Genomic DNA, 14003 nt, shown 5'->3' with positions numbered 1-14003 from the left:
TTCCCGAGCTGTTGGTTTCAATTCAATGTCTCGTTTTCTCGACCCATCTCTCTCTCTTCCTCTTTGTTGGGAATTTTCCTTTTTCTTTTTAATTTTTCCAATTGTTTTTCTTGCTTGGTTTACAAGTCTATTTTATTATTCCAAAATTTGATTCTAAGATCCCATATTCTTCAATGAGAAGCTCTCTCATCGCTCCTCTCTGCTTCCATAAAACGCCATTTCCTTGTATATCTCTTCTCCCTCTTCTTTCTGTTTTTCTTCTCTACGCCACCACCTTGGCTTCCATAAATGTATTTCTTCACTGAGAAAATGCAGCGTTTGAAGATGGGGTTTCCTGACTACATCCAGGCATTGGAAGAAGAACGCCGTAAGATTCAGGTCTTCTGCAAAGAGCTTCCTCTTTCCTTGGAGCTAGTTACTCAAGGTAACCCAACAAACAAACAAACAAACCATATCCTTTTGTTGCTTTCGAGAACATTATAAAGTTTCCTCCTTTATTTTCTGGGTTTGTTTACTGAGAGGTTTTTGGTTTCTGGGTTTTGTTATTTTTATTATGTTTCCAGCCATTGAAGCTTGCAGACAACAATTGTCTGGCACCACTAGCGAGTATAATTTGAACGGTCAATCGGAGTGTTCGGAGCGGACAACATCATCAGAGGGACCAGTCTTGGAGGAGTTCATTCCAATCAAGAAAAGGGCATCATCATCCCCTTGTTGCGATGAAGATGACGAAGACAACGAACAGCATTCTCTCAGGCAAAGGGTTTTAAATGAGAATAATAAGAACAGTGATAAGAGGAAATCCGACTGGCTCAGATCTGTTCAGCTGTGGAATCCAGATCCCCCAGCTGAGGAGGTAAAAAGACCAAAGCTTAATTGTGAATTTGCCATTGTTTGAGTAAGTTTTGTGCTTTGTGTAGACTATGTTGATTTATTGACTATTTTGCTGTTTGTGTGTATGCAATTTCCTTGGCAAATTGTTCAGGATGCGACTAGGAAAGTTCCTGGGATAGAATTGAAGAGAAGTGGATGTGGTGGAGGTGCTTTCCAGCCATTCCACAAGGAAGAAAAAGCTGCAAAGGCAACTGAATCGTCGTGTAAAGCACCCTCTTTAACCCTGGTAGCTGCTGCGAGTTCTAGCGCCGGAGAACTCACCCCAGAAAAAAATCAGAGTGAGGGACAGAGAAAGCAGCGCAGGTGCTGGTCTCAGGACTTGCACAAGCGCTTCTTGCATGCCCTTCAGCAGCTTGGGGGTGCAGATTGTGAGTATCTTAATCAGTTTTGATTGTTATGTCTTGTGTTTGGGATGTTACTCTAATTGCATATTTTCGTGGTTTCTGCAGCTGCCACACCAAAACAAATCAGAGAGCTAATGAATGTTGATGGCCTCACAAATGATGAAGTCAAAAGCCATTTACAGGTATGTTAGGTATATATATGCTGTTTGTATATCCCAATTCCCAAAGATTGGTTATCAAAGTTAACTTACTCTGGTAGAATCACAATCGTGGTCTTTGTTACTGTAATTTCCATTGTCTAGTCTAGTCTAGTCTCCCTGGTGTGGAATCATTAACTGTTTGTTCTTGTTTCCTTATCCCTCAGCTCCAGTTTCAAGGGATTCCAAACTGTTTGTTCTTCCATATTCTGAATCAAAGTCTAAATTTTTCTGTGTTTTCGACAGAAATACCGTTTGCACACGAGAAGGCCAAGTCCCTTGGTTCACAACAGTTCCAGTCAACAAGCAGCGCCTTTTGTCCTTGTTGGGAACATTTTTGTTCAGTCACCAGAATATGCAGCTGTAGCTACCTCAACAGCATCAAGAGAAGTGAACACAGTTCCAGCACCTGCTGGGGTTTATGCACCAGTGGCCACACACCCTACGCCTGTTTCACAACCATCAGCTGATTCAATTAAGAAGCCACAGTTTAAGAAATTTAAGCATTCTGAGCATTCAAATTCAGATGAAAGGGCTCATCACAGTGAAGGAGCTGTTCATTCAAATTCCCCTACCTCATCCTCCTCTACACACACCTCTGCTTCCCCTGGTTATTAAGTTTTAAAATGTTGCACAAGTTTTGTTACTGTAGAAAGTCCTTTGATATTTCCTTCTGACGTTTTTTTGTACTAAAATGATATTTACTCCTGTTATATGGTATTTAAAATCAGAGGTAAAATACACAGAGTGACAGTTTTGATGTTAAATAAGTCCACCCCACCCTCATAGCTGGCCACCATGTTATCTCCTTGCACAGAAGGTGAACTGAAATTTCAAATTTGAAATTTGGAAGCATGATCAATGTTTCAATTGGTACTTGTTGAGATTGTGACTGGTTAAAAGTTACTAGTCTGACTTAGTCATACTCCTTCCACATTGAGCAAATTCTTAATCACACCTATGTACTTGTGTTGGTGATGCGTGATTTTAGTGGTCCACCTGGGCATCTACATTGCTTTAGTTGTTTGGTTGTGGTTAGAATTAATGGATTATAGTTGTAGCATGATTATTCCTAAGGTGGATCTAAGAATATCCAATGGAATATGCAATGAACATTACCTACACAGGACAAAAAGAGATGCAGACATGTGTCAGTTGTGAAAGTGCCAAATTCAGCATCTGTGAATTACTATATTGCTAAAGACCTTCCTTAATTAAAAAACGCTCTTTTATGATATTAATTGGGTTATGACCAAATACTAGTGAGGAATATTAAAGATTACAGCAACGGTTAAGTTCTGCCGGATAGTCCCCATTAATTATTTTGGCCCTTGTTTCTTGTTTTGGAGTGAGCCAAAGTAACCTTGCAAGAGATTGCCAAATAAGTAAAGGAACTGAAAATTTGCACACATATTCAAGCCATTTGGAATGCAGGATTCTGCTCTCGAATCTTCTAAATTCGATTCTCATTGAACTACTATTTTTGTCTTTACTTGGCAAAATATGGTTAAAGACAAGCTTTCATAATTAAGGACGGGTTAACTTGATTTCTCTTTTTTTTTTTCACCGACTTGTCTTTTTTTTTTCTTTAAATTTATTATTTATCAAATAAAGTTAATTCTCTTGACCTTTGGAAGAGTTATTTGCAGGGGCCACAAGCCTAACAGAAACAAAGAAAATGAGACAATCACCCACTAAACGGTTAGCACCAAAAGATAAAATTAAAAAAAAAAAATCCACTGAACGTGGTAGCAGAGCGCCATTTCCTAGAATGGAAGCTATGCATGAAGTCTGATATAGTTACTTTGCATATAATATGTAATACAAAACCATTCATATAGTAAATTATACTTTTAAGGCAATTCATAATTTTGCTTTACATAATTCTAATACCGAAATTACACGTCGGACATTTGACATCATTTTTATCTCCAAAACATTAAAATAATGGTATTATAGATTTTTGATTTTATATAATGTTTAACTTTGTCTATTGTATTAGATATGAGACTTTTTAACTCATACTTGGAATATTCCCAACACCTACTAAACATCACGTTATCACTAAAATTAATTGAGTCTACCACTTTTTAGTTAATTGATGATAAACCACTAAATTTTGTTATTAGATTAAGAATAACTCAAGTATAATATGAACAAACAAAAAGTTGTAGTACATTATTAGGTATAATAAAAAATACTTTTTTTAATTAAGTAGCTGGTAAACTACTTGTATTTGAAAGTGGAACTCCATTGAAGATCACTAGAATCTTTCACAAGATTACTTGCCCCTGAATAGTAAATAATATTCATTTACCCTCCTCTCTTTTTTCCCACTTTTCTATCCTAGCACCCTTTGCATTGCCTCTGTAATCACCCGACACACATTACTTTTTTCAAAATGACCTTAAAAGCACAAGAAATGTACATGCACAAACACAAACAAAAAGTCAAAGCTTTCAATCACCCCATCTTTCTAATTATATTGCGAGTTAGGTGTGGATTCTCGATAATATTCCTTTTCATCACATGGATAAAAGTTATCCGTCTCTTTTTCTATTCTGTAAATCGATTAATTAAAGTTAATTTCAAATATATTACAAAGAGAGATTAACCAAAACCATAATCTAACGAATTTTTTATAAGTCAAACTTAGATAACTTTGTTACCCAATTTATATTATCATGTATTTTCTTATGTGTCACGGATAATATCTTTTGAACAAGTGAATACTAATCTCTTTCAGTATCATCTTTTTGATACATTTTCTTATACTCAGTCAACAAAAAATAATTATTGTACTATGCTTAAAAGGTTGAATTATGCATATAGATAAAAACAATTAACTTATCGTTTCTTTTTTTTTTTTTTTCAATCAGCCAATTCCTCTTGGGGTTATGTCAAATACGAAGGTCAAATTTTATATTGCAGTTATTGGTGTTTTGAACTTTAAAAACTTATATTTATACAAAAATGAATGCAAGTAGGAAGAGGTAATTTTACAATGTAATCAAATGACAATGTAGAAGATTTTTCATGACCTTTTTAACTTCAATGGGTCCCATAATTGCTGGATTTAACTTTTGCAGCTCCAAATGTTAAATGTAGGAAGACCATGTGGGCATTATTTAAAGTACTACTAATTTTAGTGTCACGTTATTTCCTTATATGCTTAGTCATGAAATCCCATTGTAAGAAATGTGCATATTTAATGTGTGATATTGTAGTTCAAACGTGACTGTCTTAAAAAAAATTATTTATTAAACTTAAAAATAGTTTTGTTTAAAATTATTATCCACAACCTTACATTTGATTTATATTTATTACATGTCAAACTGATCATAATTATATTTACACATACATAATATTATTCAATTAACATAGTGCGATAGGATTAACAAATAACTTCATCTCTTATACTATTCTATTATTTATTCAATTCCAAAACTCTGCGTATAACAATACATTAGACCTACGTATTACATGTAGATACCAATAGCAAATACAAGTTTATGTACATACGGGATTTATTGTTTCAAGAATCTAGAGAATGGCTAAATTTTGCAAATGATAAAGAAAACGCACAATGAAAAACTGAACTCTAGAATTAGAAGACTTTAAACTAATCTATACTCTCTGTATTAAGTAACTTAATGTTGTTATTATTTGCATGGCGGTGATCTGCGTTTTTTTTTTTATAAAAATGGAAAGTGTGAGAATTAAATATTGATACAGCAACACGAGTCAATTAAATTATTTATTAATTACGCAGCTAGTCTCATAAACAAACAAAAAATAAATCGGCAACAAAAGCTGCAATTGGAGCCTTCTTTGCATAGTTTATTGCTTAAACGCAAACATGATTTCATTTAGGAGTTGAAGGGAGAAAAGAAACATGTATACATGAGGATTGTCGTCAAAGTCACCTATTAATGGTCCCCATCACGAATATTCGAGGACAAAGAGAGGAATATTATTTTAAATTATTATCAATATCCATTCATTATTCAATGTCATAGTATATTCTCCATATAATTTATATTATCTCCTTTTAGGTCAGCCTCACAAATCAAACCATATTCTTTTCTTCCCAACCTAATATACCAATTTTTGTTTTATATATTTTTTCGTTAATATTCCCCGAGACTTTATAAAATCTACATAAAACTCATTTCATAAAAAAAAAAACCGCAGAAAAAATCTTTCAGAAATTGAGAAAAGTGACAGCCATAGGTTGAGATTATATGGGAGATCTGAATGATTTAAATAGGGTGAAGACGTGAATGGTTGAACCACGTGTAGTTTGACTAAAAAAATATAAATTTGTGTTTGATAAGAAGATGTTATTATAATTTTATGAATATTGTTGATTGTATATGAGTTGGAGCATAGGAGATTTTCTGTTTTAGGAAAGAGTATAGAGTTGTAGAAGAGACAAGCTAAATCTGTCCCTTGAGTGGATCTAAGGTCAAGTGACCCTAATGCTATTTCCAAAATACCAAAAACAACATATACTCTTTCATGGATTCTTTCTAAATATTAATTAAGCTTTCCCTTCGTAATTATCACAACGAATATTCCTCCAACCTTATCGTAAAATAAACAAATGCAAACAAAAGCTTTGTTAGGTTTCTTAAGTTCAAATACCTAGCGTCAGTTTCACAACAATCACAAACTTTAATTTATTAAACTTGCGTTTCTTAATTATTCACATTTTAGCATCTTTTTGGTTCACCATGAGATTCATTGAGAGGTAAATTCCATTTGCATTCAATATTAATTCATAGAGTGTTAGAAGTTTCACATTGACTAGAGATAATAATTTTATACTACATAAGTGAGATGCAAACCTCATCATATTTGTTGGTTTTGTGGGATTGAATTAAGTATTAAATTTATTCTTTATTGAGCCGCTAATGGACCACCATGCTTAATCTGTCTCTACTTTAAATTAATTTGTCGAGTTTTTTTTCAAATTGTTATATAAAACGAAGACACAGTTTGTAGTGTAAAAAGAAGTAGAAAAGTAAAGGAGGAACAGAATGGTTGTATAGAAGCAAGTGATTTTAAGAAAAGGTGTAGTTTGTCAAACTCAGACAGAAAAAGGTGAATAGAAGAGGATGGGGTCATTTCTGTTTTGTAGAACTAATAATTAGTTGGTAAAGGTTGATTAAACCCCACGTACTCCTCGTTAATAATGTTTTGTCCCATAAAATAAAATAAAATTATGGTGCTGTGCATGAGATTAAGTTGACCAGATATTATCTTCTATATCGTAAATCTGATAGTGTTGTGATCACATGATTAATATTGTTCATTGGTGTAAAATAAGTTGAAATTTCAGTGTCATGGTTGACGCAGATTTGGGAGGTAAATAGGGTAAATTGCAGAGTATTAAGAGCAACGTAAAAGTGTTGACAAAGGAAATAAAGTAAAAGATTTTGTTTGATTAATTTCAAAGGCAAGATTGAGTTCAGTCCCTTTTAACACCAACTCCAAATGCAGGAAATGTTAAATGTTCAGATCTCTGCATGCTCACACCAACCAAATTATGAAGTGGTTCAGAGCTACCACCTTTATACAAGATCCTATAGATTTTCACACACACAATCATCAACCGTGTGTCAAATATTTAAAATCAAAAAGAAAAAGGAAAATTCACTCATGACTTCAAAGAGTTCAACTTGTAAAATATAAAAAGGTAATTTATCATTACTGTTCTTTTTATATTAAAGTTGTTGCAATATATTAAATTTATTTTGTTTTAATTATTAAACATGATCTAAAGTAATCAAGACTATATATAGTAAATGTCTTAGAACACTGGTTGGCATTTGTCATTAGATGAAAAAACGTTGATTCAAACAAATTAATTTCTAAATTATTGTAATAAATATTTATATCTTGCAAGAATGAAAATTATATAAATAGTGATAATAATAAATACTTAAATTAGACGATTGAGGGTGCAGAGATTCTTTTCTGAGACGAGTGAGGTTGTAGGGTAGGGCTATTGCTTCCTGCACCTCCAAAATGATTAAATGCACTCTGATAATACTAATAGAAAAATATTAAGCTACCTTTCACCCACCCCATCATATTATTGTTTTCGTCACTGTCACTGTCACTGTTTAGTTGCCGCTTCCATGACTATTGCTCCTACAGAGAAAGAACCTTACAAGTGAAAAAAAAAACAAGAGAGAAATCGAGACAAAAAAATTATTCTGAAAAACTATTTCCGAAACATATTTTGCATGTTCCGGAATGTATTTGATGTGAGATGTTCTAAAAAAAGTCCAAAAACCATTTTGTGTTTCAAAAAGTTTGTTCCTTGAATTTTTTTTTTCCAGAATATATTTCATGCATTTTTGAAATTTTGTTCCAAAAAATTTTCAGAACATATAATCTGAAAATCACTTCTATGAACGGTAAAATACTAATTTTATAGAATTTGGCAGAGGTGCGCAAAGAAATTGTTGGGATTGAACTAGAATCGCTCTTTTTTCCTATCCAGTTCCTCCACCACCGCGAATCTCAGTTAAATTCAGGTATGATATACTTTTTAGTTATTGGGAGAACCCGAGTACTCTCTTTCGGATCTAGGAAAGAACTCTCAGAGATCTTTTTTCCTTTTGAAAAATACAGGAGCGAAACAATCAACCTATTGATATTGGAAGACTCAGATGATTCTTCCAATGTATCAGTATAGGAAGAAGTAAAAGCTGTTTGATTATTGGTGATAGAGCTTCCTTGGTCCAGTAAGTATATGAAATTTTCAAGTATTTATTTTTACACCCCGTGATTTTCTTTATGTACCTCTGTAGAGGAGTCGAAAATCTAAAGTGTTCATGGTTTAGAATTTTAACTATGAAGTTTGGAAACATTTTTTTTATCGTGCAATCCTTAAATATATTCAATATTACATTATTTAAAAATGTGTTTTTAGATGTAAAAATATATTATAATTGTTTATATTACACAATACTATAGAATTCAAAATACATTTTTAGAATGGGTAATTTAAAATTATATAATTGAAATATAGTTCTAGACTACACCTAAAAATATGTTCTTAGATTTGAAAATATATTTTAAATTATATAATTCAAAATATTTTTTAAAATTATATGACTTGAAATATATTTTTAAATTTTGAATTGTACATTTAAAAATAAATTTTTAAAATTTTTACAATATTTTCGGATTTATGAAAAAATTGAACTTTTGGACATTTAAAAAATTTCAAGAAAAAAAAAAAAGATAAGAGTGGTAAAAGCAATTGGTCTAGCTTTTAGATGACCCAATAGCATTATCGGCCCATTTTTCTTTGTTTGTGTGCTTTTAAGCCCAAGGAGGGGTGTAATTAGTACCTAAATTGAATCGTTGGTGATTTATCCGGTAGTTAAGTATTCCTGCAACGTCACTTATGTTACTTACCAATACATTTCAACTGAAATGAGACAAGAGTTAAGACATATTAGATGAAGAGTTACACATTCTCTTAAATATTGATGAAATCAATTAGAAGTTATGACTCAAACATTCAGCCTAACAACTTTAGTATTAAGATTAGTTTTTAGGTAAACTATTTAAAGTTTGCCTATTTTTTCAAAAACAAATTAAATTACATGGTAGGATTTAAAAAATGAATAATTTATGAATAATTTATTTTTATAATAAGATGATAGACTTAATTATTAATTTGGTTTTTATATTCAGGTTTTTCATTCGTTTTGGTCTATATATTTTCTTTACTCAATTGAGTCCAAAATTTGTTAAATAGGATAAACGTAGTTTCTTCCATTGAATTGACATTCAAACTGTTTGTAAAGTGATAACATTGTCATTATAATAACGAAATTAATTAATAAATTGGTTTCTAAATTTTTCTTCTGACTAAATTGAGTCCCAATTTTGTCATATAGAGACAATATGATTGTTTTTTTCTCAACGTTGTGAACTCAAAAGCTATAATTGAGTTCATGTGTCAATTTTCAACGAAATGCAGACAAAAATGAAAATTCTATGAAGGAGACGATCATGAATATGAAGGAAACAATCTCATTGGGATTGTATCCCTAAGACAAAGGGGTTGGAGCAAAAATGCTTTGGACTCACACGTTATCACCACCTAACGATATTAATGTTGATTTCATGGAAGAAATAACATTATCTCTATCTAAAAAATATGTTTAATTATGTTTTAAGTCTCTTATAAATTTGAGATTTTCAATTGAGTCCCTAATAAACTTTTATGATCTAGTATGTACTCAATAAATTTAAATTTTTCAATTGAATCATTGTTGTTAACTTTTTTCTATTAACTTAGTCATATAGCTCTGACATAGTTATTATTTTGTATTGTCACCCTTAGGAATGGCAATAAGTCAGGTCAGGACGGGTGCAGATAGTGCTTACCCGCAACCCGACCCACAACAAAACAAATCTATCCATTACCCACCCTGTAACCTGTTACCTGTTATCTGTGCGAATACCCATTTAAAAAATATTCACCAATTTTTGAAACCTGTAGCTTTTCGTTGATACCCTCAAATATTTAAAGAAAATAATATTTTATAAATTTTTAAAATAAAATTTAATTAAAAAAAGTAAAATATAATTTTAATTTTAATTAAATTTAATCTAGTATAATATAAATTAAATTTTAAATAAATTTAACTTAATAAAATATAAATTAATTTTAATTTTAATTTTGTGTGGGTAACATATACCCACACATATGGATAGTATGATACATGTACCCAATCCGTTTGTAATTGGATATTAAAATATCCACTACTTGCAGGTAACAAATACCCGCGGATATTAATTATTTGTCGCAAATTTTATCAGCAGATACCCACATGTACAAATATTTTTCTCATCCTTATTCACCTTACTAAGTTGTCGTCACATGTAATTTTATTATTTTATTATTTTCAAAATTTTATTATATATGATTTTATAATTTATGATTTTAAAATCTTATAATCTTATAATGTTATAAACCTAAAATTTCATAATTTTGTAATTTCATATTTCGTAATTTTATATTTTTATAATTTCATAATTTCATAACTTTAAATAATATTATTTTTTAAAAATTATATAAACGAGAATTTACACTGTGTTATTTTGGAAGGATTTCCTGTTTATGTGGAATAGGAAGAGAGGATTAGCACCTTATTTTTTGGGAATGATAGAAAGTGATGTCTAGCGATGATAAAGAGATTCATTCCAAATACAACCCTCATGTGCATGATGAGATTAGAGGATGACATACTCCAATTTACGAAATTATCCCCTCATATTTCAAATTTCTTGCACGTGATTAGTTCATTTCTCCTTATTATGAAAACAACATAATAAACATTAATAACACATAAAAATTTATTATGGTTATAATAAAAATGTATTACTTCTAAAATTACTATTAAAAATAAAAAAAATCTCAATGCAAATAAATTATTTCTCACCTTACATATTAAATTTATTTTCATACCAAATATATTGTATTATTTATTTTTTTATAATTTCAATCCTTCAATAAAATTTATAAAAATAAATATAAATCATTCATACATAATTTTATATTACTTTTAATAATAACAACAATTTGATAATCTAACTATTTTATAAATTTTTTTAATATGTTACATCAATCAATTCAGTAAAAAAAAATTCACAAATTTCCCTCCAAAATATCTCCAAATCCTTTAAAAGAAACAAGATCAACCTTATCATCTAACTAATCCTTAATATCTCTTCTCTGATCTCTTCTCTCTATTTCTTAAATCATTCTTCCATCAAAAAGCCCATGACGTGAGGCAAAGGCCATTTTAGTCTCTAAAAAATTGAAATAGTGTGGCAGATTAACCCAAATGTTAATCAAACAATTATTAATTGAAGCATCATTACCAAACCTACCTCTCACTAATTTGAGTTCCTGCAGAATCACTTCTTTTGGTGATAAGTCCTTAAAGTAAACATCCCCAGCAAAGCCAACACTAATGATTATGCTTTGTACTAGCCATTGAGATGCCAATTTAGTGGGTATTTTCAATGTCATATTCTATTTCAACCGAGACAATAATTCCATACTTTATTACAGCTTCAATATAATTATTAACCCCAACAAATAAATTAAATAATAATGACCACACCATTATGTTAGAATGACTTAATGACTTAGTGAAATCATGCAAGAATTTATCAGAACGGATTTTAAAAGAGAAACAATCGAAGAAAAAAACGTTTTCCATATATTAAAACGATTAGTTTGTACAAAAATTATAAAACCTACAAGAGAAATTTTCTAAAGTATAAATTAATTTAATTTTATAAAGAAAGTGTTTTCTCGACTTTATGGAAAAACACGTCTTATAAATTATAAATTATTTTTTATATAGTTGAAATTTTCTACTGAAATTTTAATATTGTCTATTCTTAAACTATATTGATTTTGATATATTAAATCTTTTTAATATATTTTAAAATATTAAAATCAGTATATTTTAAATACACAATATATTAATATTATCAAAATTAAAAAATAAAATTGGTACGTTATCCACTTTTAACAACATCTTAATTAATTAGAGTATTTGTAGTTGAGGAGTAAATAATTATGTCATGGTTTAACTTCATCGTGGGCTGCTCAAATAGTTAATTACATTATCTTTTAGTGAGAATAGTTAAATTCATTTCAGATAGCATCTTTGCTTTCCGTAGGCTTCGAGTTGCATTAGATCAGGATCAAATCCAGAAAACTAAATCATAACAATTCAATACATTGTATTGCTTATATTTTTAGATGTTATTTTGAATCGTAATTTTTTTTCTACAATAAAATATATAACAAACTTAAACAATTTTCTAAATATACATAGTTAAGCATTACCTAAAGATATATTTTTTATTCTATTTTTAACCATATTTACAACTGAAAATGATAATTGGAATCTTCAAAGAAAATAGTCCATCCTAAACTAACGAAAAATTAAAATTGAGTTACATATTTTTCTTATTTGAGGTGGTTTATTTCAATTATATAAAGCAACCTAACCTCCCAAGCAAATTTTTTTGTGACACCAATGAGTACTTATTATACATGTGTTATTGATAAAATCCGTGATAAAAATTAAATAAATATATTTAGTGGATATACCTGACCAATATATACGAGTATTTAATTTGGTCGTTAACAGAACTAGTATGAATATTATGATATTGATATGTGGATGATACTCGCTACTCTCTCATAATTATTTTATTTTTACTTTTTAAAAAATAATTATTAGTGTTTTTTATTTTAGTATTTTCTAAATGAAATTATAAAAATAAAGCTATTAATGAAAAAATATTATTAAAGAATAGTTTAAAATTTAATTTCATATATTTTTATTTTTTATTTAGGACTATAAAATTGAAGTTATTTTTAAAAAAATTAATTTTTTTTAAATGTATATTTTGGTACACTTCATTCAAATTTACATTACATTAACATTTTAGTAAGTAATTTGAATTGTATTTTAAAAAAATATTTTATTTTATATTTAAAATAATTAATTTTTAGTAATTTTATTTAAAACAAGAAAATAAAATAAAATATAAAAGAGATATAAAGAAATTACGGGTATTTTTTCATAGATACATAATGAGGTGAATTATTTTTTACAGGTCAGGTAATATATATATATATATATATATATATATATATATATATATATATATATATATATATATATAATTTAAGGAAATTTTGAGAATAGTTGTTTATTTAAAATATAAATATTTTAAAAATAATTTTTATATCATAATTTACACAATAATTTTGAAAAATTTTATATTTCCACAATATAGCTTCATAATTTAAACATATCCAACGGAGTCAAAATAAAAACATTTGTTGATGTTGTAGCATACATCTTGTTTTTTTTTTTTAATATAATAACAACTTATAATTGCATGTATTTTTGCTAGTTATTCATATAATAACAATTATTGGTTTCAAAAATACATAAACATATTAAATTCAGGATTGTCCAGAAGATTGTCTTAAATGCCAAACTAAAAGACTATTGTCCCTCCTATTGAAATATCTACCTTTTATACTTAATCTAACTTTAAAGTGTGATCATATCTTACATGGAGCAACTCCTTTATTTCACTTTTCTTTATCCAATCGAAATTGTGGCTAAATATTCGTATTCAGTCATAATTGATAATACTTTCAAATAATCAATTTTTTTATAGATTATATTGGTGATATGTGAATCTCATATATGAAATATATGATCAATTATATATCCTGAACGAAAAACAAACTTAAGGCATCAATTTAGAAAAAATAAATCTTTTATTTAAATTAACCAAATATATCATACGTAAGCATTATGATCATTATAAAAAGTCTAAATACCATTTTTTTTTTCAAATTAATCATATATATTTATAAGCTTTTCACCATTTTTCATCTAATTTAAACCATCTTATTTTTTTACTTTGATTTTGATTAATTTCCTTTTTTTCAGCTTTTTCAGTTGTTTTTTTCATCTGTCCAAACAAT

The 14003-nt window shown here is 29.0% G+C and overlaps 1 protein-coding gene across 1 annotated transcript; it reads left to right on the top strand.

The window, feature by feature from the left end:
- LOC114190007 (transcription factor HHO3-like) lies at nt 1-2676 on the top strand. The gene is made up of 5 exons (XM_028078744.1): nt 1-424; nt 564-856; nt 986-1262; nt 1344-1420; nt 1682-2676. The coding sequence occupies exons 1-5, from the start codon at nt 289-291 to the stop codon at nt 2051-2053; spliced, it is 1155 nt and encodes a 384-aa protein (XP_027934545.1). The 5' UTR covers nt 1-288; the 3' UTR covers nt 2054-2676.
- The last annotated feature ends 11327 nt before the right edge of the window (nt 2677-14003 follow it).

This window comes from Vigna unguiculata, chromosome 7 (genome assembly GCF_004118075.2).
Source record: "Vigna unguiculata cultivar IT97K-499-35 chromosome 7, ASM411807v1, whole genome shotgun sequence".
Taxonomy (NCBI): Eukaryota; Viridiplantae; Streptophyta; class Magnoliopsida; order Fabales; family Fabaceae; genus Vigna; species Vigna unguiculata.
The sequence above is the reverse complement of the archived record's forward strand: the minus strand, read 5'-3'. Positions and strand labels throughout refer to the sequence as shown.

What these genes read in the sequence shown, in the direction of transcription:
- LOC114190007 (XM_028078744.1), top strand. Translation starts at nt 289, where the DNA reads ATGTATTTCTTCACTGAGAAAATGCAGCGTTTGAAGATGGGGTTTCCT. An exon ending in CAGATCCCCCAGCTGAGGAG is followed by an intron (nt 857 to 985) that starts GTAAAAAGACCA and finishes CAAATTGTTCAG; the next exon opens with GATGCGACTAGGAAAGTTCC. An exon ending in GCAGCTTGGGGGTGCAGATT is followed by an intron (nt 1,263 to 1,343) that starts GTGAGTATCTTA and finishes TGGTTTCTGCAG; the next exon opens with CTGCCACACCAAAACAAATC.